The sequence below is a fragment of the Caloenas nicobarica genome, chromosome 35 (assembly GCF_036013445.1).
Source record: "Caloenas nicobarica isolate bCalNic1 chromosome 35, bCalNic1.hap1, whole genome shotgun sequence".
NCBI classification, from domain to species: Eukaryota; Metazoa; Chordata; class Aves; order Columbiformes; family Columbidae; genus Caloenas; species Caloenas nicobarica.
Genome location: NC_088279.1, coordinates 941,263 through 968,722, shown reverse-complemented (window position 1 = coordinate 968,722; position 27,460 = coordinate 941,263). Strand labels below are relative to the sequence as shown.

General features: G+C 48.4%; 2 protein-coding genes and 4 non-coding genes across 10 annotated transcripts in view; 4 read left to right on the top strand and 2 right to left on the bottom strand.

The window, feature by feature from the left end:
* Positions 1 to 266: 266 nt before the first annotated feature.
* On the bottom strand, positions 267 to 8,182 carry LOC136000826 (zinc finger protein CKR1-like). 5 transcript variants are annotated; one of them, XM_065654817.1, is made up of 3 exons: positions 8,092 to 8,182; positions 7,608 to 7,642; positions 267 to 4,209 (listed from the first exon to the last, which is right to left on the bottom strand). In XM_065654817.1, exons 2-3 carry the CDS (start codon positions 7,633 to 7,635, stop codon positions 3,194 to 3,196), a joined length of 1,044 nt encoding a protein of 347 aa, XP_065510889.1. In that variant the 5' UTR covers positions 7,636 to 7,642; positions 8,092 to 8,182; the 3' UTR covers positions 267 to 3,193. The 5 variants fall into 5 exon arrangements, 4 of the variants coding, with proteins under 4 accessions (XP_065510889.1, XP_065510890.1, XP_065510887.1 ...); XM_065654818.1 differs by having other exon boundaries at positions 267 to 4,206; XM_065654815.1 differs by lacking the exons at positions 7,608 to 7,642; positions 8,092 to 8,182 and adding an exon at positions 5,968 to 6,192.
* A 5,569-nt stretch (positions 8,183 to 13,751) lies between these two features.
* Positions 13,752 to 13,861, top strand: TRNAL-CAA (transfer RNA leucine (anticodon CAA)). Its single transcript has 2 exons — positions 13,752 to 13,789; positions 13,816 to 13,861. It is a non-coding gene; the product is annotated as a tRNA-Leu (tRNA).
* A 233-nt stretch (positions 13,862 to 14,094) lies between these two features.
* TRNAE-CUC (transfer RNA glutamic acid (anticodon CUC)) lies at positions 14,095 to 14,166 on the top strand. The gene has a single exon. It is a non-coding gene; the product is annotated as a tRNA-Glu (tRNA).
* Positions 14,167 to 18,920: 4,754 nt separating this feature from the next.
* On the top strand, positions 18,921 to 25,188 carry IL4I1 (interleukin 4 induced 1). Its single transcript, XM_065654800.1, has 7 exons — positions 18,921 to 18,933; positions 21,173 to 21,372; positions 21,788 to 21,900; positions 22,170 to 22,371; positions 23,535 to 23,603; positions 24,058 to 24,191; positions 24,366 to 25,188. The coding sequence occupies exons 1-7, from the start codon at positions 18,921 to 18,923 to the stop codon at positions 25,186 to 25,188; spliced, it is 1,554 nt and encodes a 517-aa protein (XP_065510872.1).
* Positions 25,189 to 26,467: 1,279 nt separating this feature from the next.
* On the bottom strand, positions 26,468 to 26,541 carry TRNAN-GUU (transfer RNA asparagine (anticodon GUU)). Its single transcript has one exon. It is a non-coding gene; the product is annotated as a tRNA-Asn (tRNA).
* A 918-nt stretch (positions 26,542 to 27,459) lies between these two features.
* The window catches only part of TRNAL-AAG (transfer RNA leucine (anticodon AAG)), an 82-nt gene continuing 81 nt past the window's right edge, over position 27,460 (top strand). The window contains exon 1 of the tRNA in view: position 27,460. This exon is cut by the window's right edge and continues 81 nt beyond it. This is a non-coding gene — a tRNA (tRNA-Leu).

The following is a 27,460-nucleotide window of genomic DNA, read 5'->3' as shown; positions in this document are numbered from 1 at the left end:
GCAAAAATCACCGTGTTTTGGCACAAACCCCACCGTATTTTGGTGCAAAAATCACCGTGTTTTGGCACAAAATTCTCTGTATTTTAGTCCAAAAATCATCGTGTTTTGGCACAAACCCCACCGTATTTTGGTGCAAAAATCACCGTGTTTTGGCGCGAAATTCACCGTATTTTGGTGCAAAAATCATCGTGTTTTGGCGCGAAATTCACCGTATTTTGGTGCAAAAATCATCGTGTTTTGGCACAAACCCCACCGTATTTTGGTGCAAAAATCACCGTGTTTTGGCGCAAAATTCACCGTATTTTGGTGCAAAAATCACCGTGTTTTGGCACAAACCCCACCGTATTTTGGTGCAAAAATCACCGTGTTTTGGCACAAAATTCTCTGTATTTTAGTCCAAAAATCACCGTGTTTTGGCACAAAATTCACCGTATTTTGGTGCAAAAATCACCGTGTTTTGGCACAAACCCCACCGTATTTTGGTGCAAAAATCACCGTGTTTTGGCGCAAAATTCACCGTATTTTGGTGCAAAAATCATCATGTTTTGGCACAAACTCCACCGTATTTTGGTGCAAAAATCACCGTGTTTTGGCACAAAATTCACCGTATTTTGGTGCAAAAATCACCGTGTTTTGGCACAAACCCCACTGTATTTTGGTGCAAAAATCACCGTGTTTTGGCGCGAAATTCACCGTATTTTGGTGCAAAAATCATCGTGTTTTGGCACAAACCCCACCGTATTTTGGTGCAAAAATCACCGTGTTTTGGTGCAAACCCCACCATATTTTGGTGCAAAAATCACCGTGTTTTGGCGCAAAATTCACCGCATTTTGGTGCAAAAATCACCGTGTTTTGGCACAAACCCCACCGTATTTTGGTGCAAAAATCACCGTGTTTTGGCACAAACCCCACCGTATTTTGGTGCAAAAATCACCGTGTTTTGGCGCAAAATTCACCGTATTTTGGTGCAAAAATCACCATGTTTTGGTGCGAAATTCACCGTATTTTGGTGCAAAAATCACCGTGTTTTGGCACAAACCCCACCATATTTTGGTGCAAAAATCACCGTGTTTTGGCACAAAATTCACCATATTTTGGTGCAAAAATCACCGTGTTTTGGCACAAAATTCACCGTATTTCGGTGCAAAAATCACCGTGTTTTGGCACAAACCCCACCGTATTTTGGTGCAAAAATCACCGTGTTTTGGCGCAAAATTCACCGTATTTTGGTGCAAAAATCATCATGTTTTGGCACAAACCCCACCGTATTTTGGTGCAAAAATCACCATGTTTTGGCGCAAAATTCACCGTATTTTGGTGCAAAAATCACCGTGTTTTGGCGCAAAATTCACCATATTTTGGTGCAAAAATCACCGTATTTCAGCACAAAGGCCACAGTGTTTTTGCACAAAAATCACCACATTTTGGCACAAAACCCACATTTTTGCACAAAGCCCACCGCGCTTTGGCCATAAAAAACCCCTCCGTATTTCTGCGCAACACCCACCATATATCGCCACAAAAATCACTGCGTTCCGGCGCAAAAATCACCCTATTTTAGCACAAAACCCCAACCCGGTGGCGAAAAATCACCATTTTTCCCCCGGGAAGACGCTCCCTCATCCCCAAAACCGCCGCTTTTTGTGGAAAGCCACATTCCGTTCGCTACGACGGACCCCGCGCTGCCACCCTCCAATGTCACTCGGCCATTCGTCCCCATTTACCGACTCCTGGGTTGATTTGTGTTCTGTTTGGGGGGCAGAAAGCGGGAGAATGGGGGGCAGAAAATGTGAGAATTTGGGGCAGAAAACACGGGAACGGGGGGCAGAAAATGTGGGAATTTGGGGTAGAAAACATGAGAATCTGGGGCGGAAAACATAAGAATGGGGGGGAAGAAAGTGTGAGAATTGGGGCAGAAAACTTGAGAACGGGGGGCAGAAAATTTGAGAATTTGGGGGAGAAAACATGAGAATCAGGGGCAGAAAATACGAGAATCCAGGCCAGAAAACACGAGAATGGGGGGCAGAAAGTGTGAGAATTGGGGCAGAAAACTTGAGAATTTGGGGCAGAAAACTTGAGAATCAGGGGCAGGAAACTTGAGAATTTGGGGGAGAAAACATGAGAATGTGAGGCAGAAAACATGAGAATTTGGGGCAGAAAACTTGAGAATTTGGGGCAGAAAACTTGAGAATTGGGGCAGAAAATATGAGGATGGGGGCAGAAAACTTGAGAATCAGGGGCAGAAAACACAAGAATTTGGGGCAGAAAACGCGAGAATTTGGGGCAGAAAACGTGAGAATCAGGGGCAGAAAACATGAGAATGCAGGCCAGAAAACATGAGAATGGGGGGAAAAAAGTGTGAGAATCGGGGCAGAAAACTTGATAATCAGGGGCAGAAAACATGAGAATCCAGGCCAAAAAACATGAGAATCAGGGGCAGAAAAAATGAGAATTTGGGGCCGAAAACTTGAGAATTTGGGGCAGAAAGTGTGAGAATTGGGGCAGAAAACATGAGGATGGGGGGCAGAAAACATGAGAATCAGGGGCAGAAAACTTGAGAATCTGGGGCAGAAAACATGAGAATCAGGGGCAGAAAACATGAGAATGCAGGCCAGAAAAAATGAGAATGGGGGGAAAAAAGTGTGAGAATCGGGGCAGAAAACTTGAGAATCAGGGGCAGAAAAAATGAGAATTTGGGGCAGAAAACTTGAGAATTTGGGGCAGAAAACGTGAGAATCAGGGGCAGAAAATATGAGAATTTGGGGCAGAAAATATGAGAATTTGGGGCAGAAAACATGAGAATGGGTGGGAAGAAAGCGTGAGAATTGGGGCAGAAAATGTGGTAATTTGGGGCAGAAAACTTCAGAATTTGGGGGAGAAAACATGAGAATCAGGGGCAGAAAATATGAGAATCCAGGCCAGAAATCTTGAGAATGGGGGGCAGAAAACTTGAGAATTTGGGGGCAGAAAACATGAGAATCAGGGGCAGAAAAAATGAGAATTTGAGGCAGAAAATTTGCGAATTTGGGGCAGAAATCTCGAGAATGAAAACCGCCTCTTTTTGTGGAAACCCGCACTGTATTCGCTACGACGGACCCCGCGCTGCCACCCCCCCCAACGTCACTCGGCCGTTCGTCCCCGACCCGCCGTGACGCTTTTCTCCCCGTCGTCACCGCGTGGGTCCTCGATGGCTCAGGACTCCCCGTCGCCCCCAAAGCGCGTCCTGGCCGGGGACGCGGGGACAACGGGGACCTTGGGGACAACGGGGACCTTGGGGAGGTGACACCGCCGGTGCTTGGCCAGGTGCGAGCTCTGGCTGAAGCTCTCGCCGCACTCGCCGCAGCCGAACGGCCGCTCGCCCGTGTGGACGCGCCGGTGACGTTCCAGATGGGATGCCCAGGGGAACCTCTTCCCGCAATCGCCGCAAGCGAAACCCTTGGGCTCCGCGTGGCCGCGCCGGTGGGCCAGGAACGGCGGGACGTCCCCGAAACGCTTCCCGCAGTCCCCGCACGCGTAGGGCCGGTCGGGCGCGTGGGTCTTGCGGTGCTGCAGCAGGTGGGATTTCTGCGAGAAGCGGCCGCCGCAGCTGCCGCAGCCGAACGGCCGCTCGCCCGTGTGGACGCGCCGGTGACGTTCCAGATGGGACGCCCACGCGAAGCTCTTCCCGCAGTCGCCGCAGCGGTGCGGGCGGTGGCGGCGCCGCGAAGCCCCCGCTCCGGTTTCCTTCCCGCGGGCCGAAACGCGCTCTTTCAAGCCCGAAACGCGCTCTTTCAAGCCCGAAATCCGCTCCTTTAAGTGCGCCCGGTGGCGGCGAAGCGCCTCGGAGCTTTGGCTGAAGGTTTTGCCGCGGCGGGGCCGCTCGCCGGCGTGGCTGCGCCGGTGCTTGGCCAAGTGGGAGCGTTGGCTGAAGGTCTCGCCGCACTCGCCGCAGCCGAACGGCCGCTCGCCCGTGTGGACGCGCCGGTGACGTTCCAGATGGGATGCCCAGGGGAAGCTCTTCCCGCAGTCGTCGCATTTGTGGGGTCTCTCGCCGGGGCGGCCCCGGCGCGGCGGTTGGACGTTGGGGGTCTCGGTGGGGCCGGGGGTCTCGGCTCTGTCTGGGTATTTGGTTTTGCGGCGGTTGGAGCCGAGGGGGCGGCGCTGGGACGGGGGTCCCGGCTCCTCGGGGGTCGGTGCGGCCGCTTCGGTGCTCAGGAGGCCCTGGGCTGCTGGGGGGAGGAAAGGGGGGAAATGAGGAGGAGGAAAAAAGGAGAAAAATAAATAAGGGGGAGAGATAAGGGGGAGGGAAAAGGGGGAGGGAAAAGGGGGAGGGAAAAGGGGGAGGGAAAAGGGGGAGGGAAAAGGGGGAGGGAAAAGGGGGAGGGAAAAGGGGGAGGGAAAAGGGGGCGGAAAAAGGGGGCGGAAAAAGGGGGCAGAAAAAGGGGGCGGAAAAAGAGAAGGAAAGGAGGGAAAACAAGGAGAAAATGGGGAGGAAAGCGGGGAGGAAAATGGGGAAAAAGGGGAGAAAAGGGGAGAAAAGGGGGAGAAAAAGGGAGAAAAGGGGGAGAAAAAGGGGAGAAAAAGGGGCAGAAAAAGGGGGCGAAAAGGGGGCAGAAAAGGGGGCGAAAAGGGGGTGAAAAGGGGGCGAAAAGGGGGGTAAAAAGGGGGGCGAAAAGGGGGGCGAAAAGGGGGGCGAAAAGGGGCAGGAAAAGGGGGAGAGAAAAAGGGAGAGAAAAAAGGGGGAGAGAAAAGGGGAGAGAAAAAGGGAGAGAAGAAAGGGGCAGAGAAAAGGGGAGAAAAAAGGGGAGAAAAAAGGGGAGAAAAAAGGGGAGAAAAAAGGGGAGAAAAAAGGGGAGAAAAAAGGGGAGAAAAAAGGGGAGAAAAAAGGGGAGAAAAAAGGGGAGAAAAAAGGGGAGAAAAAAGGGGAGAAAAAAGGGGAGAAAAAAGGGGAGAAAAAAGGGGAGAAAAAAGGGGAGAAAAAAGGGGAGAAAAAAGGGGAGAAAAAAGGGGAGAAAAAAGGGGAGAAAAAAGGGGTGAGAAGGGAGAAAAGGGGGAGAAAAGGGGGAGGAAAAGGGGGAGGAAAAGGGGGAGGAAAAGGGGGAGGAAAAGGGGGAGGAAAAGGGGGAGGAAAAGGGGGAGGAAAAAGGGAGGAAAAAGGGAGGAAAAAGGGGTGAGAAGGGAGAAAAAGGGGAGAAAAGGGGGAGAAAAAAGGGAGAAAAAGGGGAGAAAAAGGGGGAGAAAAGGGGGAGAAGAAGGGGCAGAAAAGGGGGGAGAAAAGGGGGGAGAAAAGGGGGAGAAAAGGGGCAGAAGAAGGGGCAGAAGAAGGGGCAGAAGAAGGGGGAGAAAAAGGAGAGAAAAAAGGGGAGAAAAGGGGGGAGAAAAGGGGGGAGAAAAAGGGAGAGAAAAAGGGAGAGAAAAAGGGAGAGAAAAAGGGAGAGAAAAAGGGAGAGAAAAAGGGAGAGAAAAAGGGAGAGAAGGGGGAGAAAAAATGGAGAAAAAATGGAGAAAAAGGGGAGAAAAGGGGGAGAAAAGGGGGGAGAAAAGGGGGGAGAAAAGGGGGGAGAAAAGGGGGGAGAAAAGGGGGGAGAAAGGGGGGAGAAAAGGGGGAGAAAAGGGGGGAGAAAAGGGGGGAGAAAAGGGGGGAGAAAAGGGGGGAGAAAAGGGGGGAGAAAAGGGGGAGAAAAGGGGGAGAAAAGGGGGGAGAAAAGGGGGGAGAAAAGGGGGGAGAAAAGGGGGGAGAAAAGGGGGGAGAAAAGGGGGAGAAAAGGGGGGAGAAAATGGGGAGAAAAAAGGGAGAAAAGGGGCAGAAGACGGGAGGGAAAAGAAGGAGAAAAAAGGGAGGAGAAAAGGGAGACATTAAAGGAGGGAAAAAAAGGGGGAGGAACAACAGGAGAGAGAGGGAAAAAAAAAAAACAAACGAAAACGGGAGCGAGAAAGGGCCAAAAAAGGGAGGAAAAGGAGGAAAGAAGGGCTCGGCGGCGGCTCACCCGGCGCGGCGGGCGCGCGGTCCCTCTGGCGCATGGCGCCGCAGCGCCTCCTGCCGGCCGGGCGGCGGCCGCCCCCCCGGGGGCTCCGTGCGGGGAAGCGGAACCTTCCCAATCCACCGCGTGTCCCCCCCGGCGGCCCCGGGGGCTCCGTGCGGGGAAGCGGAACCTTCCGAATCCACGCCGTGTCCCCCCCCACCCCGCCTCGCCCCCCCCCCGCCCCACCCCCGCGGGGGGGGGGGCCGCCTCTCCGGGGATTCGAACCTGCGGACGCTCAGAAAAGCGGCCCGAGCCCGCGGTCGGATCCGGAGCGAGCCGTTCCAGGCCGGCGGCTTTTCCGCGGCGGCTCTGGCGCGGGAGAGCGAACGGTTGAAAGCAGCGGGAAGGTCGGGAAGGGGGGGGGGGGTTTTTTGGAAAAGGTGGTTATCGTTTTCCGATGGCTACGTATCGCTTTTATTGTTAGTTACGCTCTTAATTCTAAGCGTGATGTTAATTGTCGCTCTAAGTTTTGAATTTTAAATCGTAACTAGTTTTAGTTATAATTTTTTTTTACTTATAATTTTTTTTTTACTTATAATTTTTTTTACTTATAATTTTTTTTACTTATAATTTTATTTTTTACTTATAATTTTAATGTTATTTACAGTTTTATTTTTTACTTCTTATAATTTTATTTTTACTTATTTTATTTCTTACTTCTTATAATTTTATTTTTACTTATTTTATTTCTTACTTCTTATAATTTTATTTCTTACTTCTTATAATTTTATTTTTACTCATTTTATTTTTTACTTCTTATATTTTTTTTTTTTACTTATTTTATTTTTTACTTCTTATAATTTTATTTTTTACTTATAATTTTATTTTTTACTTATTTTATTTTTTACTTCTTATAATTTTATTTTTTACTTATAATTTTATTTTTTACTTATTTTATTTTTTACTTCTTATAATTTTATTTTTACTTATTTTATTTTTTACTTCTTACAATTTTATTTTTTACTTCTTACAATTTTATTTTTTACTTCTTACAATTTTATTTTTTACTTCTTACAATTTTATTTTTTACTTCTTACAATTTTATTTTTTACTTCTTACAATTTTATTTTTTACTTCTTACAATTTTATTTTTTACTTCTCATAATTTTATTTTTTACTTCTCATAATTTTATTTTTTACTTCTCATAATTTTATTTTTACTTATTTTATTTTTTACTTCTTACAATTTTATTTTTTACTTCTCACAATTGTATTTTTTACTTCTCATAATTTTATTTTTACTTATTTTATTTTTTACTTCTTACAATTTTATTTTTTACTTCTTACAATTTTATTTTTTACTTCTTATAATTGTATTTTTACTTATTTTATTTTTTACTTCTTATAATTTTATTTTTTACTTCTTATAATTTTAATTTTTCTTATAATTTTATTTTTTACTTATAATTTTAATTTTACCTATACTTTTATTTTTTACTTACAATTTCAATTTTACTTACAATTTCAATTTTACTTACAATTTCACTTTCTAAATTCACCCTGTGTCTCTCTGGCAAACAGCAGTTTACCACATTAGGCTTAATTTCGCTTAATACCTTTAATTTAACACACTAAATTTCTGCAACTTCCTCCCCAAAACTTGCCTCGTCGCGGTTTAATTAACACGATCATTACGGTTCTGTTCCAGAAGAGAGAGATGGGTGGGGGGGGAGGGAGGAAAAAAGAAAAAAAAAAAAAAATTAACAATTTTGATCTCTTAAATTTCTAATTTGTATTCCGGAATTCGGCCGGAACAACAACAACAACAACAAAAAAAATAGGGCGAAAACGGCAAAAATGAGAAAGAAAACCAACCGCGAAACGGAATCCCGCCGGCCCCGATTTCCCCCCGTTTTCCCCCGTTTTCCCCCCCCGGCAACCTCAACCTCCCCCCGCCCAGTCCTCCCAGTTCCCCCCAGTCCCCTTACTGGGAACGAAGGGGATGGCAAGGGGGGGGGGACACACACACACAATGTCCCACCCCTGGGGGTCCCTCAGGGACCTGGGGGGGGGTCCCCAAATAACCCAAGGCCTACACCCCACCCCGGCTGCCCCCCAACCCCAGTTCGGCCCAGTTTCCCCAGTTACCTGGCTTAAACCCGGGCCTAACGCCCCGGCCTCCCGCAGCCAGGCCCGTGGGGACGGGGGGGACACACAGACCCCCCCTTTTGTCCCCCTGTGTCCCCCGCTTTGTCCCCCCCCAGCTCAACGGAGGCCACGCCAGGCCTGGATTCCGCTCCGGAAGCCCAAACCGGTATCCGGGAGCGAGGAAATGCCAAGAAAATGGCTGGAAACAGCCAAGAATCGGCGTTTATCCGGAGCCCTCTAGAGGCCCGAGCGGCTTCGGTGACAATAATCGCGGGGTGTCACCTTTTGTCACCTTTCGTCGCCCCGTCACGGCGCCAAGGCGGCCGCGAGGCCCCACGTCGGGCGCTCGGACACCCCCCCCATGTAAAAAATGTCAAAAATTTAGAGATTTTGGGGGCGGGTTGTGGCTTTGCAGATTTATCGACGCCTGGGTGGATTTTTGTGTCCTGTCTGGGGGGGGGTCCAGAAAATGTGAGAATCCGGGGCAGAAATCTTGAGAATGGGGGGGGGGCAGGAAACTTGAGAATTTGGGGCAGGAAATTTGAGAATTTGGGGCAGGAAATTTGAGAATTTGGGGCAGAAAACGTGAGAATTTGGGGCAGAAAACGTGAGAATTTGGGGCAGAAAACTTGAGAATTTGGGGCAGAAAACATGGGAATTTGGGGCAGAAAATATGAGAATTTGGGGCAGAAAACGTGAGAATTTGGGGCAGAAAATATGAGAATTTGGGGCAGAAAACGTGAGAATTTGGGGCAGAAAACATGGGAATGGGGGGGAAGAAAGTGTGAGAATTGGGCCAGAAAATATGAGAATTAGGGGCAGAAAACATGAGAGTTTGAGGCAGAAAATATGAGAATTTGGGGCAGAAAACTTGAGAATTTGGGGCAGAAAACACGGGAATGGGGGGTGAAAAACTTCAGAATGGGGGGCAGAAAACTTGAGAATTAGGGGCAGAAAACATGAGAGTTTGAGGCAGAAAATATGAGAATTTGGGGCAGAAAACATGAGAATCAGGGGCAGAAAACATGAGAATCAGGGGCAGAAAACTTGAGAATTTGGGGCAGAAAACTTCAGAATTTGGGGCAGAAAACATAAGAATGGGGGGGAAGAAAGTGTGAGAATTGGGCCAGAAATCTTGAGAATCAGGGGCAGAAAACATGAGAATCAGGGGCAGAAAACATGAGAATCAGGGGCAGAAAACGCGAGAATTTGGGGCAGAAAACGTGAGAATCAGGGGCAGAAAACATGAGAATCAGGGGCAGAAAACGCGAGAATTTGGGGCAGAAAACGTGAGAATCAGGGGCAGAAAACATGAGAATTTGGGGCAGAAAACTTGAGAATTTGGGGCAGAAAACATGAGAATCAGGGGCAGAAAACATGAGAATGGGGGGCAGAAAATATGAGAATGGGGGGCAGAAAATATGAGAATTTGAGGCAGAAAATATGAGAATTTGGGGCAGAAAACATGAGAATTTGGGGCAGAAAACATGAGAATTTGGGGCAGAAAACATGAGAATCAGGGGCAGAAAACATGAGAATCAGGGGCAGAAAACATGAGAATTTGGGGGGAAGAAAGTGTGAGAATTGGGCCAGAAAACGTGAGAATCAGGGGCAGAAAATATGAGAATTTGGGGCAGAAAACATGAGAGTGGGGGGGAAGAAAGTGTGAGAATTGGGGCAGAAAATGTGAGAATTTGGGGCAGAAAACTTCAGAATTTGGGGGAGAAAACATGAGAATCAGGGGCAGAAAATACGAGAATCCAGGCCAGAAATCTTGAGAATGGGGGGCAGAAAGTGTCAGAATGGGGGAGTAGAAAACATGGGAATGGGGGGTGGAAAACTTCAGAATGGGGGGCAGAAAACGTGAGAATTTGGGGCAGAAAACGTGAGAGTCAGGGGCAGAAAATTTGAGAATTTGGGGCAGAAAACGTGAGAAGCAGGGGCAGAAAATTTGAGAATTTGGGGAGAAAACATGAGAATGGGGGACAGAAAGTGTGAGAATTGGGGCAGAAAACTTGAGAATGGGGGGGCAGAAAACTTGAGAATTTGGGGTAGAAAAGTTGAGAATTTGGGGCAGAAAACATGAGAATCAGGGGCAGAAAATATGAGAATTTGGGGCAGAAAAAATGAGAATTAGGGGCAGAAAATGTGAGAACTGGGATCAGAAAACGTGAGAATGGGGGGCGGAAAACGTCATTTTTCTCTCCTACTCAGTTCCATCACTCTTGTCCCACCATGGCCAACTTCTCTGGTGGATCTCCAGCCTTCTTGGTGGATCTCCAACCTTCCCATTGGATCTCCAACCTCCCCATTGAGTCTCCAACCTCCCCCATGGGTCTTCAACCTCCCTGTTGAGTCTCCAACCTCCTCATTGAGTCTCCAACCTCCCCATTGGGCCTCCAACCTCCCCCATGGCTCTCCAACCTCCTCCATTGGATCTCCAACCTCCCCCATTGAGTCTCCAACCTCCTGCATCGAGTCTCCAACCTCCCCATTGTCTCCAACCTCACTGTTGGTTCTCCAACCTTCTTGGTGGATCTCCAGCCTCCTCATTGCATCTCCAACCTCCTCATTGAGTCTCCAACCTCCCCATTGGATCTCCAACCTCCCCCATTGAGTCTCCAACCTCTCCCATGGGTCTCCAACCTCCTCATTGAGTCTCCAGCCTCACTGTTGGGTCTCCAACCTTCTTGGTGGATCTCCAGCCTCCTCATTGCATCTCCAACCTCCCCCACTGAGTCTCCAACCTCCCGCATCGAGTCTCCAACCTCTCTCATGGGTCTCCAACCTCCTCATTGTGTCTCCAACCTCACTGTTGGGTCTCCAACCTTCTTAGTGGATCTCCAGCCTCCTCATTGCATCTCCAACCTCCTGCATTGAGTCTCCAAACTCTCCCATGGGTCTCCAACCTCCTCATTGAGTCTCCAGCCTCACTGTTGGGTCTCCAACCTTCTTGGTGGATCTCCAGCCTCCTCATTGCATCTCCAACCTCCCCCACTGAGTCTCCAACCTCCCGCATCGAGTCTCCAACCTCTCTCATGGGTCTCCAACCTCCTCATTGTGTCTCCAACCTCACTGTTGGGTCTCCAACCTTCTTAGTGGATCTCCAGCCTCCTCATTGCATCTCCAATCTCCTCATTGAGTCTCCAACCTCACTGTTGGGTCTCCAACCTTCTTGGTGGATCTCCAGCCTCCTCATTGCATCTCCAACTTCCCCATTGAATCTCCAGCCTCTCCATTGGGTCTCCAGCCTCCCCCATTGGGTCTCCAGCCTCGCCCATGGGTCTCCAACCTCCCCAGTGAAGATGCTCCCACGCAAATCACCTCCAAATTACCACCCGTGTGGGCCTGTGGCTGCTGGCGGGACACCACGTTGGTTGCTCATCCTTACACAAACAACTCTGAGTCGGGCGGGCGAGAAAGTCTCCAAGTTTATTCTTTTTTTTTTTTTTTTCCTCCTCGTTTTTCTTCTTCTCCCCAGTCACCCAACGAGGGAGACGAGGCCCTCGCGGTTCATCTCGTGCAAGAAGCTCATCCGGGGACGGAGAAGACGAAACGCGCCCCGCGTTTCATCACGGCCGCCACGGCCGCCCGCAGCTCCACGGTGCCGATGAAGGAGCCGCGGCGCCGGCGCCGCCACCGGTCAGCCTCGTTGACCAACCCTTTGCAGAGGAGCCCCATGGACGCGTCCATCAACCTCTTGGCCTTCGCCGACATGCGCCGGGGTGGCAGCTGCCGCAGGAGCCGCGCGATGGAGCGTTGGCAAGACCCCGTCTTCACCCAACGGTTGAGTCTCTTCGAGGGCGGCTTCCACCGGTTGGGTTGGCCCGTTGACCTTCTCCACTTGAGCAGAGGCCTCGGCCGTTGGGTCTTCTCCTCCTTCTTCCTCTTCCTCGAGGTTCTTCCTTGTCTCTTGGCGGCCATTGGGTCTCCTCGACCTCCACCCTCCTCCAGGTCCCACCACGACCGTGGTCGGCGGGCGGAACCATGGGGGTGGAATATGCAAATGAGCGCCCAACAACGCGGCGCGGGATTGGCCGGCCGGGACGCGGCCCTTGTGAGGCAGCTCTTCCTCGTGCGGAGCTGGCGTGTGGGGTTTTTTTGGCCTGAAAACCAAGGAATTACACCAAAAGAACGCAGGAATTTGCATTCTTGGTCTGAAAAACAAAGAATTGCACCAAAAGAATGCAAGAATTTGCATAAGGAGTATTTTTTTTTTCCTGAAAAACAAGGAATTACGCCAAAAGAACATGGGAATTTGCATAAGGAATTTTTTTGGTCTAAAACCCAAGGAATTACACCAAAAGAACGCGGGAATTTGCATAAAGATTTTTGGGGGGGTCCTGAAAACTAATAAATTACAGCAAAAGAATGCAGGAATTTGCATTTTTGGCCTGAAAATCAAGGAATTACACCAAAAGAACACAGGAATTTGCATTCTTGGCCTGAAAACCAAGGAATTGCACCAAAAGAATGCAAGAATTTGCATAAGGAGTATTTTTTTTTTTCCTGAAAAACAAGGAATTACGCCAAAAGAATGCAGGAATTTGCATAAGGAATTTTTTTGGTCTAAACCCCAAGGAATTACACCAAAAGAACGCGGGAATTTGCATAAGGATTTGGGGGGGGGCCTGAAAACTAATAAATCACAGCAAAAGAATGCAGGAATTTGCATTTTTGGCCTGAAAATCAAGGAATTACACCAAAAGAACACAGGAATTTGCATTCTTGGCCTGAAAACCAAGGAATTGCACCAAAAGAATGCAAGAATTTGCATAAGGAGTATTTTTTTTTTCCTGAAAACCAAGGAATTACGCCAAAAGAACACGGGAATTTGCATAAGGAATTTTTTTGGTCTAAAACCCAAGGAATTACACCAAAAGAACGCGGGAATTTGCATAAGGATTTGGGGAGGGGCCTGAAAACTAATAAATTACAGCAAAAGAATGCAGGAATTTGCATTTTTGGCCTGAAAATCAAGGAATTACACCAAAAGAACGCAGGAATTTGCATTCTTGGCCTGAAAACCAAGGAATTGCACCAAAAGAATGCAAGAATTTGCATAAGGAGTATTTTTTTTTTTCCTGAAAAACAAGGAATTACACCAAAAGAACACGGGAATTTGCATAAGGAATTTTTTTGGTCTAAACCCCAAGGAATTACACCAAAAGAACGCGGGAATTTGCATAAGGATTTGGGGGGGGGCCTGAAAACTAATAAATTACAGCAAAAGAATGCAGGAATTTGCATTTTTGGCCTGAAAATCAAGGAATTACACCAAAAGAACGCAGGAATTTGCATTCTTGGCCTGAAAACCAAGGAATTACACCAAAAGAACGCAGGAATTTGTATAACGGGTTTTGGGGCCTAAACCCCAAGGAATTCCACCAAGAGAACGCAGAAAATTGCGGTTTTGGCCCGAAAACCAAGGAATTACACCCAAAGAAAGCGGGCTTTTTGACCTAACCCCGATGAAAATCCCCCCCCCAAAAAGTTTTCCTCCGAAAAATCACCCCCGTCAATTATCGCTTAAGGAGGGGGGCGCGGAATGAAAAGGGAAAGCGGAAAAATCAGCCGAACTGAGTCGGAATTGAATTAAACGGCAATAAATTAAGTGGGACCGGGGGGAATTGGGGAGGATGGGGAGGATTTTGGGGGGTGTCAGGATGGCCGAGTGGTCCAAGGCGCCAGACTCAAGCTCTTCGCTTTCCCTCCCCCGGGGATTTCTGGTCTCCGAATGGAGGCGTGGGTTCGAATCCCACTCCTGACACACCTTTTCCTCCTAAAAAAATTACAATTTTCTCATTTTTTTTAACAGAAACCCCACCATTTTTACCATATTTAAATACTTCCCCCATCATCCCTGCACCCGAGTTCGGGAAAATGCCCGTTTTCCTTTTTTTCCCCCCCCAAATCCTTGCTCCTGTAAAGCAGAAACAGGGGGAGCGGGTCCTGCGAAAGGACCAGATATTGGCGCACAATTAAAATTTTAATTTTATCACGTCCCTGGTGGTCTAGTGGTCAGGATTCGGCGCTCTCACCGCCGCGGCCCGGGTTCGATTCCCGGTCAGGGAAATCCCCCGTTTTTCACAAAATATTTCCCCCAAAACAATTTCCTCTTTTCTTTTTTAATTTTTCCCTCTGATTACACCAATAATAGACTTTTCTTTTTCGGCAAATCCAACCCCTGATTGCGAACGCCGCCGTTATCCTAAAAGCCGGTTGGCACCTTTGCCGCGCAGCGTGCGGCCGGGCTCGATCTTATTGCTTTTTAAGAATCGCCGCTTTAATTGTCATCAATATAATTAATTAATGTAATTAATGCGGGATAGCAGAACTATCCTCGGGTAATTTAAATTAGTGGGACGTTTCCCCCCGCCCCGTACTCGCAGCAATTCCCATAATTTGTTAGCAATTAAAACACGTGTATTCAAGTATATATAATCATCCCCTCGCAGCAAGAAAATCCCGTATTTAAGGTGAAAACCACCTACAGATCCTCGCTGAGGAAGAACAGAGGACTTTGCATTTTTGGCCTAAACCCCAAGGAATTCCACCAAAAGAACGCGGGAATTTGCATAAGGATTTTTTTGGGGGGCTTGAAAACTAATAAATCACAGCAAAGGAATGCAGGAATTTGCATTTTGGGCCTGAAAACCAAGGAATTCCACCAAAAGAACGCGGGAATTTGCATAAGGATTTTTGGGGGCCTGAAAACTAATAAATCACAGCTCATCCTCCTCCCCTGCAAAACAAACCAGCACAACCCGCCACGTCGGGACTTTATCGCCACGATTTCACCCCCCGCCCCCCAAAAAAAAATAAATCTCCCAAATCCACTCGGCCCAAACGGCGGTCGCGCGGGTCTTTATTTTTTCAGAAATCGGGGTGGGTTTTTTTGGGTTTTTTTCGGTGTTTTGGCTCCTCTCCCCCGATCTCGATGGCTCGTTTGGGGCCGGAGGGGAGGAGGACGCGTCTCTAGCGCCGGTTTCTGGAGGACGCGGCGGCCGCCGGTCGCCGGCTCCTCGCGGGCACCACGCGCCGCAGGGCGGCCTGGACGTGCGCGGCGCCCGCGACGCGGTGGCGGCTCCTCCGCCGCAGCCGCTCGGCCTCGCTCGACACCCGGCCGCAGATGTTCCTCACAAAGTCGGCCATGACGCCCCGGGCCTGGTCGGAGAGGAGCCGCCCGCCCGGCGTTGGGCGGTTGGGCGTTGAGGGGCCTCTTGAGGGACTTCGCTTGGGTTTCTTGGCGGGTTGACGCTTCGCTGGGCCCCGACGCTTCGTTTGCTTGGCTGGAGATCTCCCGGCATGGCTCTTGTGTCTCCTTCCACTTCGGGATGTCCTTCCACTTCGGGATGTCCTTCTACTTTGGGATGTCCTTCCAATTGGGGATGTCTTTCTACTTTGGGACGTCCTTCCACTTGGGGATGTCCTTCCAATTGAGGATGTCCTTCTACTTTGGGATGTCCTTCTACTTTGGGACATCCTTCCAATTGGGGATGTCTTTCTACTTCGGGACGTCCTTCCACTTCGGGACATCCTTCCACTTGGGGATGTCCTTCCAATTGAGGATGTCCTTCTACTTTGGGATGTCCTTCCAACTGAGGATGTCCTTCCACTTCGGGACGTCCTTCTACTTCGGGACGTCCTTCCAATTGGGGACGTCCTTCCAATTGGGGACGTCTTTCTACTTCGGGACGTCCTTCCACTTCGGGACATCCTTCCACTTGGGGATGTCCTTCCAATTGAGGATGTCCTTCTACTTTGGGATGTCCTTCCAACTGAGGATGTCCTTCCACTTCGGGACGTCCTTCTACTTCGGGACGTCCTTCCAATTGGGGACGTCCTTCCAATTGGGGACGTCTTTCTACTTTGGGACGTCCTTCCACTTCGGGATGTCCTTCTACTTTGGGACATCCTTCCAATTGGGGATGTCCTTCCAATTGAGGATGTCCTTCCACTTCGGGATGTCCTTCCAATTGAGGATGTCTTTCTACTTTGGGACGTCCTTCCAATTGGGGATCTCCTTCCAATTGGGGAAGTCCTTCTACTTTGGGATCTCCTACTTTGGGATGTCCTTCCACTTCGGGATGTCCTTCTACTTTGGGACATCCTTCCAATTGGGGAAGTCCTTCTACTTTGAGATCTCCTACTTTGGGATGTCCTTCCACTTCGGGATGTCCTACTTGGGGATGTCCTTCCACTTCGGGATGTCCTACTTGGGGGTGTCCTTCCAGTTGGGGATGCCCTTCCACTTGGGGATGTCCTTCTACTTTGGGATGACCTTCCCCTTCGGGATGTCCTTCCGCTTGCGGATGTCCTTCCACTTTGGGTCTTGCTCCCTCCAGCAGCCGCCATGGCTCAACCTCCTCTCTTGGCTGCCCGGACCCCCCAAGTCCAACAATCAACCCCGCCCTCCCCAATTTATGCGAACATGCAAATGAGGGCCGGCTCCAAGCCCTGCCATTGGCCAAGAGAACGAGCTCCACCGCCCAGTTCACAATGGGGAGAATCGTGGTTGCCGGGGTCCCTCTTGGCCCATGTCAACCAGGCCCGGTGGGCACCGGCGTGGCCTAAAAACCCCTCAACGCCTCCAGCTCGCTCACCCTTCCAATCAAAACCTTCCGCCCAACCTAAAAACCGACGGTTATTTCCCAGAGCTTCGCCCCGATCTCCAAAATTCCCTCTCCCGCACGCACGGCCAAGCCAAGGACGTGCAAGACGCGTCTTGCGGGCGAGCGAGAAACAAATGAAAACCTGACGAAAGAGCGACTTTCCTCAACAGAAGCTGCTCGCGAGCCTGTGTGTGCCAGCTCCAAGGCTCGTTAGGGCTAATTGCTTCGCTAATAAATCCACCCAGATACACCCTGGGTTTTTCCCCTCTTCGCGCTTTACGTACGCAACTCATTTTCATATGTCAATGTCCGCGCACCTCCCGTGTTCCTTGGGCCACGCCAACATCTACCAACATCCGATTCTAATGGACCGACCCCTGACTTTTTCCCTTCCCTTATTCAAGGGAAAAAAAAACAACTTTAACGGCCAGAAAACAACGATTTGCAAGCAAACAGGCATCCCCGTCTTACCCCATCCAACACCGATTCCATCTCATTTTCTCCCAAGCGCCGTGTTGTAATAGGTTTGGGGCGTAAACTCGGTTTCCAGTAATGTCCAGGGAAGTAGCAGAGAGGAGCAGGAACATGGGAGGAACTTCTTTTGCAATTATTGGCGTGAACGTCCTCGACTCAGACAATAAACGGCGGAATTTCAGGCCCATCCTGCAGCGGCTTGGTAGGACACGTCAATCTGGCTCTGTCAAAATCAGACGGAATTAACTGTCCTCTCTCCAAAATCTCCGCCTAGCCTGGGAACACGTCTCCTTTAATCCCCAAATCCTCCAGGAAGTAACATTTGCTTCGTGTGAAGAAATAATTCTGAGTTTCCAGCATAGACGCCCATGGGTATCAGGAAAAGAACCCGGTGATCCCAAGGCAGTTAAAAAAAAAAAAAAAAAATCAAAAAATTTTAAAATCGGCCGCCAAACGACGCCTTTGCCTTTTCCAAAAGTTAAACCTGAACGAACCGACGGGTTTTCTCAAATAGGACGAAAACCTCAAGGAAAAAAAAGAACTCGCAATCCTTTAGTATTTCCCAGAAGTTTCCACGGATGGTTGTTGCCCAATTTTAACGACAACAAAGGGGAACTTTGAGGACATTTTGGTGAAAGCTGATGAAGCGGACGCAAAGAATCGGCTCCTAATTTTACCTTGACGCCGGCAGAGATTTGTCCTGAAATTTAAAAAGTGTCGCCCTGAAATCCATTAGGATGGATTAAATCCATCATTTTGGCCCCACCACCCTCGCCCTTATTCTCCAAACCTGTGGGAGCTCGACTTGAGGATCGTTTCCCACCCACCTCGAGATATTGTATTATTAAATCGAGATATTTTATGATTAAATCGAGATGTTTTATGGCTAAACTTGATGAAAAGCCCCGCGATGCTGCTGAGACTCGAAGGAGATGAAGCGCGGTGATGAGGTTGGCTCAGCACAGGGGAAATTCAAGACGTTGCGATCGAGAAAACTAAAGGAAATGGGGCCAAAAGAAGACAGGAAATAAAAATAATAATACCAAAGTTTCTCCTTGCAGCCCAGGGGTGGTTCCTCGGTTCGGTTTATGACCCTTTGGTTGGTCGAAGTTCTTCGTTCTGGAAAAATCCTGGCACAACTCGCCCAGTTTTTGCCGTTTTGGTGAAGGATCTACGGCAACGAAGACGCAATCAAACCCAAACCATTCAACGTTGATCATAAGGGCGTCCGGCGGATGAACCATCACCTGGAAACGCCCGTTTTCGCCGCCAAAAAGGTGGGATTTGGTGCTCAGAGGCTTCCATGGGACACGGGACGAATCCCACGACGTTCAGACCGATTCCGACGGGAAGGAAAAAAAACCAAACCCGACGGAGGGCGAATCCCGCGATATTTAGATTTCAATGGGAAGGACACGCACGAGGAAAACAACAATTATTTCCCCGCAGGGAAGGTCTCTGCCCTTCACCAGGAATGCGAGGTCGCCCTTGGCCCATCCTGATAATCACGAAATGTGTCGTAGACCAGTGGCTGTTGCCCAAAGCTCATAACGCTGATGATTAAAGATAAAAAAAAAACCATCCACCACTTCCCCTTCTGATGACAAGCCACGGGTTGCTCACCCATTTACTGATTGGTAGAATTCTTTTGGCTGGCTTTGCCTTTTTTTTTTTTTTCTTAAAGCCAGGGTATAAAATGAAGCCAAATCGCACGAGAAGACTCGCCTTCCCGCTGGAACCATGGCCGGCATCGGTGAGTGATTCTCCCCTCAATCTTGAACCTTCTCACTCTCTTTTTTCCCCATTTTCTTTCGCCTTCAACGCCTTTTTCTTTTCACCTGGTAGAACATCTGCCTTTCGTGTGGCTTCCACGACCAGAAATCTGCCTTCCCTTCAGCTCAACCACTTCGTGGCCACCTGGCCCTTGGGTTGTTGAGGTAGAGTTGGCACCACCAGCTCACAACGTCCAAGGACCTTCTTGGAGGACACGTTCCCGTTGGGTTTGGGGGTTCTCCACGTCTACCCATGACACGAGAAGGTCTGATGGAAGACGGAGAATCCATCAGACGTCTCCAAGACCTGGTCCCAATGTCCTTTCGTTCTCCTCCCATGGACACCTTGATGTCCAACAAGCGTCCCCTTTGTCCTCCACATGGGTCTTTGGCTGCCCTTTCACCCGAATTACCTACAGATCTGGGGCCGTTCCAGCAAAAACACTTATTCCGCAGGGATTTTCCAAGAGTCAGAATTACGCAAGGTGCGGCTTCAAATCTTTGATTTTTTTGGAAGCAAACTGGCAATATTTGGGGGAAGGAAAAGAAAACGAAAGGCGCCCCGTGGTTATTTTGGAGAAGAGAAACCAAAATTAGAAATATCACAGGGTGGTTTCTGCTCAAACTTCCTTTCCATGTGAGAATATTTAATATAATGCCCACTGTCCCCTATAGGTATCTCCATAGGGTATCTCAGACACTAAATCACTTTAAGTAAACAGAGAAGTCCCATCACTTGTCTTCATCTATGTAATATTGTCCGCCTTTCTGTGTTATATTGTCTGTTTTCCTACATAATATTGTCTATTTTCCTACATAATATTGTCTATTTTTCTATATAATATCGTCCATCCTTCTATATCATATTGTCTATTTTTCTACATAATATTGTCCATCTTTCTATGTTATATTGTCTGTTTTTCTACATTATATTGTCTATTTTTCTACATAATATTGTCCATTTTTCTACATAATATCGTCCATCTTTCTACATAATATCGTCCATCTTTCTATGTTATATTGTCCGTTTTCCTACATAATATTGTCTGTTTTCCTACATAATATTGTCTGTTTTCCTACATAATATCGTCCATTTTTCTACATGATATCGTCCATCCTTCTATATCATATTGTCTATTTTTCTACATAATATTGTCCATCTTTCTATGTTATATTGTCTATTTTTCTACATGATATCGTCCATCCTTCTATATCATATTGTCTATTTTTCTACATAATATTGTCCATCTTTCTATGTTATATTGTCTATTTTTCTACATGATATCGTCCATCCTTCTATATCATATTGTCTATTTTTCTACATAATATTGTCCATCTTTCTATGTTATATTGTCTGTTTTCCTACATTATATTGTCTATTTTTCTACATAATATTGTCCATCTTTCTATGTTATATTGTCTGTTTTCCTACATTATATTGTCTATTTTTCTACATAATATTGTCCATCTTTCTATGTTATATTGTCTGTTTTCCTACATAATATTGTCTGTTTTCCTACATAATATTGTCTGTTTTCCTACATAATATTGTCCATTTTTCTACATAATATCGTCCATCCTTCTATATCATATTGTCTATTTTTCAATTTTTCTACCTAATATTGTCCACCTTTCTATGTAATACCATCTCCATCTATTCTGTCCATCTGTGCAATAGTCTCTGTCCAGTCTGTCCATCTGTCTATATTTCTATATAATGCATCAAAACCGCCATGAATCACACAGGTATGGGAAAGGGCAGTTGGGACAACGAAATCGCCTTAATTCTTTGCACGTTGATGACATTAATTACCGTTCTTCATTACTTTTGAGCTTATTCGAAGGGGTTAAACTCATTTTGGGGACCCACCGCAGGAGCCGCGTGAGCAGAACGCGAGCATGAAAAGAAAAAATCGTCTATGGGGTTGATTTACCTTAAAAAAAAAAAAAAAAAAAAAAAAAAGTAAATCACACTGATTGGCGCCACTTGGCGTCTGGGTGCGGTCGTGTGGAACCTGATAGCATCGGGTTTCGTAACCGTGCCAGTTGATTAACAAAACAGGTCGGCTGGATGGTTCCTCTTTGAGGTTTGGACACCTACGTCCTCGGAACCAGTTTGTGCTGCCGCCGACGTCCCGGGATGTCAGAGATGAACCCGAATGCTCGTTACCAAGTGCCTCCGTTGCACGATACTCTTCTCTCTCCTCCTTCTCTCCCCAGTCCTCTTCCAAATCCTCCTTCTCGTGGGTCTCCTGGGCGCAGACAAGTTCCCGTGTTTCCCCGACAAAGACTATGAGGAGCTGCTGGAGATCGCCGAGCGCGGGCTGACGCGCGCGACCCATCCGGCCAACGTGGTCATCGTCGGCGCGGGGATCAGCGGGTTGACGGCGGCAAAACTGCTCCGAGACGCCGGCCACAACGTAAGTAGTTGAGTGAGAGCCGTTGGGTCTTGGTGGGCCTTGGGTCTCGTCGTCCTACGCGGAGGATTTTCCACCTTGGAGAAGGAAAGGACCACGGTGGTGGGAGAAGGTTGAAGCGGTGATTTGATTAGGCTGGACTAGACCCCCCCCAGAGGCACCTCCAGCCTCAACTTCTACAGTTCTACAAGTCGTAGCCCCAACGGTGACGCCCGTTGCTGTTGGTCAACCAGCGCAAGGCCCGTGAGCCCTTCAGGTCCTGCCTCATTGAGGCAGAAGGTCCTTGGAGGGCTTCAAAACCGCGTTGGCCATCGCGAGGCGGCGGAAAAAATTCAGACCCGTGGGTTTTGAAGACGTGGAGGGACAGGTCGGTGCCGTCTTCTGCCCGTTTTCAAAACCCTCCCATCCCCGTCTTCAGGTGACCATCCTGGAGATGAGCGGCCGGGTCGGTGGGCGGATCTGGACATACCGACCCAAGGGGCGCGACTGGTACGTGGAGCTGGGAGCCATGCGCCTGCCACCCAACCACAGGTAAGACGACGTCCTGCGTCACCCCCATGGTCGAGACGAGGAACCGGCCCGTTTTGGGGAGAAACCTGTGGTTCGAGATGGGACGAAACCCACACGGTCACCTTCGGTTGAGTTGGGGGAATGAAGGGCCTCAACCTCATCTCAGGACCATGACACGTGGCTACACCAACGTAGCCAATGGCAAAGTCTCCTTTTACTCTGGCGGCAGAATTTTGGGGGGGTTTGGTTGTTGGCGAACACTCACCCCCACGCGCTCCCCTCTTTTCTAGGCTCGTCCACAAATTCATCAAGAAGTTTAACCTGAAAGTAGCGCCGTTCCGGATGGACGACGACAACACCTGGTATGCTGTGAACGGCGTTCGGGTAAGAGCGAAGGAAGTGAATGAGAACTCAGATGTCCTCAAATACCCCGTGAATCCATCAGAGAAAGGCAAGAGCGCCAACCAGCTTTATAGAGAAGCCCTAAATAAGGTACGTGCCCATAGGGGAGGGGTGCGGCCTGGCGCATCCAAAAGATGCTGAAGCCGTTTCCTCCAAGCTGTGGTTGACCCTCACCTGCACGATGGGTTGAGGAAGACCCACGGATGGGTTGAGGAAGACCCAACCATGGGTTGAGAAAGACCCAAGGATGGGTTGAGAAAGACCCAAGGATGGGTTGAGAAAGACCCAAGGATGGGTTTAGGGAGACCCAGCCATGGGTTGAGAAAGACCCACAGATGGGTTGAGAAAGACCCACAGATGGGTTTAGGGAGACCCAACCATGGGTTGAGAAAGACCCAACCATGGGTTGAGGAAGACCCAACCACATGTTGAGAAAGACCCACAGATGGGTTGAGAAAGACCCAAGGATGGGTTGAGAAAGACCCAAGGATGGGTTGAGAAAGACCCAACCATGGGTTGAGAAAGACCCAGCCATGGGTTGAGAAAGACCCAAGGATGGGTTGAGAAAGACCCAAGGATGGGTTTAGGGAGACCCAAGGATGGGTTTAGGGAGAGCCAACCATGGGTTGAGAAAAACCCAAGCATGGGTTGAGAAAGACCCAAGCATGGGTTGAGAAAGACCCACAGATGGGTTGAGAAAGACCCAAGGATGGGTTTAGGGAGACCCAACCATGGGTTGAGAAAGACCCAGCCATGGGTTGAGGAAGACCCAACCACGTGTTGAGAAAGACCCACAGATGGGTTGAGAAAGACCCACAGATGGGTTGAGAAAGACCCACAGATGGGTTGAGAAAGACCCAAGGATGGGTTTAGGGAGACCCAACCACGTGTTGAGAAAGACCCACAGATGGGTTGAGAAAGACCCAGCCATGGGTTTAGGGAGACCCAAGGATGGGTTGAGGAAGGGCAGAGTCCTTTCCAGAACAAAAACCAGAGAGGTTTGTTGGGAAACGAGGGCAGGCGATTGCGAACCCCTCCCTCTGCCCCCTCTGATTCACCAGGACGTGGACGAAGCAGAAAACACCACGTCGAGGCCGAACTTCCCAAAAACTTGAAGGCCAAGTGGCGGGATCCACTAGGCCTAGCTCAGCTCCAGGATTTGCCAAACCCCAGGTGAATCCTGAGAGAGTTTGGCGCAACACTTTTGGGAAACGCACTTTTTCCTCACGAATATATCGATGTTTCCTCTCCAGGCTTTTCAGAAGTTCCACGATATGGACTGCAAGGAATTTATAGATAAATATGACACCTTCTCCACCAAGGTAAGGGGCTGGAGGGGTATATTTGATCCCCCCGCTGATGCTAAACCTGCATCCCTGCTCTGAGAGAGCATCTGGGTCACTCCAGTCCCTTCCTCTGTTGATGCTTCAAGATGCATTTTCCTTAAAATGCCAAGAAAAGAGCCAAGATGGAGCTTCTGGTCCAGGCTTTAGCAGGAATGAGGCAGCAGGATGTGACTTTTGGGATATAAAGAGCTAACTGAGATAATAACATCACGATAAGAAGATATAATAAGTTAATATAATGTAAGATAATGTAAGATAAGACCAAGATAAGACCAAGATAAGACCAAGATAAGACCAAGATAAGACCAAGATAATAACACCAAGCTAAGACCAAGCTAAGACCAAGCTAAGACCATGATGATACCAAGATGATACCAAGATGATACCATGATAATACCATTAGGCTACGTCTTCTTCCTGGCTTTTCTAGGAGTATTTGATTAAAGAGGGAAATCTAAGCCGAGGAGCGGTGCAGATGATCGGCGACTTGCTGAACGAAGACGCCGGGTTCTACCTGTCCTTCATCAGCTCCGTGTGGGATTTTGAGATCTTCCATAACGACAGGTAAGACGGCGCCTCTTCCCCCGGACGCCCTCTTGGGCTGGTCCGCGAGAAGAGGACGTTCCAGCGGTGTTTCAACGTCCGAATCAAAAGGCCGCCGAGCTCTGGTAACGGGTTTTTACGGTTTCTAAACCCCAAAGTCCTTTCCTTCACCTCCTGCTTCTTCTCGCTTTTCAGTTTCAGCGAAATCGTGGACGGGTTTGACCAACTACCCAAGGCCTTCCACAAAGCGTTGCCCGGTGTTGTCCGGCTCAGCCACACCGTGGAGAAGATCAAGGTCAAGGAACACAAAGTCCAAGTGTCCTACCAAGATCTGCACACCCAGACCACAGGAGACATCACCGCGGATTACGTCCTTGTCACCTCCAGCGCCAAAGCCACCAGGCACATCCAATTCGAGCCAGCGCTCTCTATCCCCAAGGCCAATGCCCTGCGCTCCGTCCACTACGCCAGCTCCACCAAAATCGCCTTGGCTTGCTCCGAGAAGTTCTGGGAGAAGGACGGCATCCGCGGGGGACAATCCGTCACCGACCGCCCTTCCCGCTTCATCTACTACCTCGACCACACCTTCCCCAGCGGGGTGGGCGTCATCTTGGCTTCCTACACCTGGAACGATGACGCCGAGTTCTTCCTGCCCCTGACGGACAACGAGTGCTTGGACGTGATCTTCCAAGACCTGGCCTATATCCACCGAGTCAGCAAGGACTACCTGAACAAGACCTGCCACCAGTATGTCATCCAGAAGTGGCAGTTGGACAGACACTCCCTGGGGGCCTTCGCTTCCTTCACCCCCTACCAGTTCATCGACTACTCGCGGGTTCTCTTCCAGAACGAGGGCCGGTTGTATTTCGCCGGGGAACACGCGGCTCAGCCCCACGCCTGGATCGACGCCGCCATGAAATCGGCCATCAGGGCCGCCCGCAACATGCACAACAAAATCGGAGCCCTGGCGCAGGACGAGGAGCAGGTGGGGAGCTTCTGGCTGAAGGAAGATCTCTGAGCGGGACCGGAACGGCTTGAAGGCGCTTTTTTGGGGGGTGTGAAGGTGTTTCTTTCCAAGAAAAGCCAACAGAAGAGCACCAGGAACAACAGCGTTGAAGAGAAAAACCTCCAAGAGCGCTCTCGGTCATCAGATGGGATTAACGGAATCATAGAGTCATAGAATCAATCATAGAATCAATCATAGAATCAACCGTAGAATAGTAGAACCAACCGTAGAACCAACCGCAGAACCAACCGCAGAACCAACTGCAGAATTGTAGAGCCAACCGCAGAACCAACCGTAGAATTGTAGAGCCAACCGCAGAACCAACCGTAGAATTGTAGAGCCAACCGCAGAATTGTAGAACCAACCGTAGAATTGTAGAGCCAACCGCAGAATTGTAGAACCAACCGCAGAATTGTAGAGCCAACCGCAGAATTGTAGAGCCAACCGCAGAATTGTAGAGCCAACCGCAGAATTGTAGAGCCAACCGTAGAACCAACCGTAGAACCAACCGTAGAATAGTAGAACCAACTGCAGAACCAACCATAGAATAGTAGAACCAACCGTAGAACCAACCGTAGAATTGTAGAACCATAGAACCAACCGTAGAACCAACTGTAGAACTATAGAACCAACTGTAGAACTGTAGAACCAACCGTAGAACCAACCGTAGAACCGTAGAACCATAGAACCAACCATAGAACCAACTGTAGAACTATAGAACCAACTGTAGAACTGTAGAACCAACCGTAGAACCAACCATAGAATAGTAGAACCAACCATAGAATAGTAGAACCAGCCATAGAACCAACCGTAGAATTGCAGAACCATCGAACCAACCATAGAACTGTAGAAACAACCATAAAACCAACTGTAGAACCATAAAATCATGGAACCATAGAATCATAGAACCATTTTGGTCGGAAGAGACGCTTAAGATCGAGTCCAACAACAGCCACCTGCTTAATCACTTGATGGGGATAGGAGGGAACACTAAAAAAAAGCGAGGTCTAGGTAGGTTTCACGACTCAAATATGACCCTGGCTGGGGTGAGCCGCGTAATTTCTAATTTATTTCTGCAGAAACGGAATAAAGGTCGGTGTTTCTCGGCTCTTCGTGCCTCCTTCATGAGCAAAAAATCACTTTTTAGGGGGGCCCATCCGCCCCTGGGCATGTCCCAAAATGCAAAATTTTATACCCATGGGGTTGCTCCAGGGAATTCAATCTCATTAGCAGCGTGTTTGGGGGGTAATTAACAATTTAATGAGGGGAAGACAGAAAATAGACCCTCCCTCGTCCCTGGGTGGGCTCGAACCACCAACCTTTCGGTTAACAGCCGAACGCGCTGACCGATTGCGCCACAGAGACACGCTAAAAATGCCAAAAATACCAAAAAAACCACGATGCAAAGGTCGAATTTCATGAGGTTGTGGTTTTTTTTTTTTTTTTTGCAAAATAAAGCAGTTTTTAACACCCCCCCCAAAAAATAATAGACAAAGGAGGAAATTAAGCTCGGCCTAATGAGGCTGGGATGGGGATTGGGATGAAAATGGGCTAAAGATGCCAAAAATACCCAAAGAAATGATGCAAAGGTCAAATTTTGCGAGGGTTTTTTTTGCAAGATAAAGCAGTTTTTAACACCCTCCCCAAAAAATAATAGACAAAGGAGGAAATTAAGCTCGGCTTAATGAGGCTGGGATGGGGATTGGGATGAAAATGGGCTAAAGATGCCAAAAATACCCAAAGAAATGATGCAAAGGTCAAATTTTGCGAGGGTTTTTTTTTGCAAGATAAAGCAGTTTTTAACACCCCAAGAAGAAAAATAATAGAGAAAGGGGGAAATTAAGCACAACCTAATGAGGCTGGGGTGGGGATTGGGATGAAAATGGGCTAAAGACGCCAAAAATACCCAAAGAAATGATGCAAAGGTCAAATTTTGCGAGGGTTTTTTTTGCAAGATAAAGCAGTTTTTAACACCCTCCCCAAAAAATAATAGACAAAGGAGGAAATTAAGCTCGGCTTAATGAGGCTGGGATGGGGATTGGGATGAAAATGGGCTAAAGATGCCAAAAATACCCAAAGAAATGATGCAAAGGTCAAATTTCGTGAGGTTTTTTTTGCAAGATAAAGCAGTTTTTAACACCCCAAGAAGAAAAATAATAAAGGAGGCAATTAAGCTCGGCCTAATGAGGCTGGGGTGGGGATTGGGATGAAAATGGGGGTGGGATGGGGATGAGGATGAGGAAGGAGCCACAGAGCACAGGGCGGCAGCAGCGCCCCCGCCAGG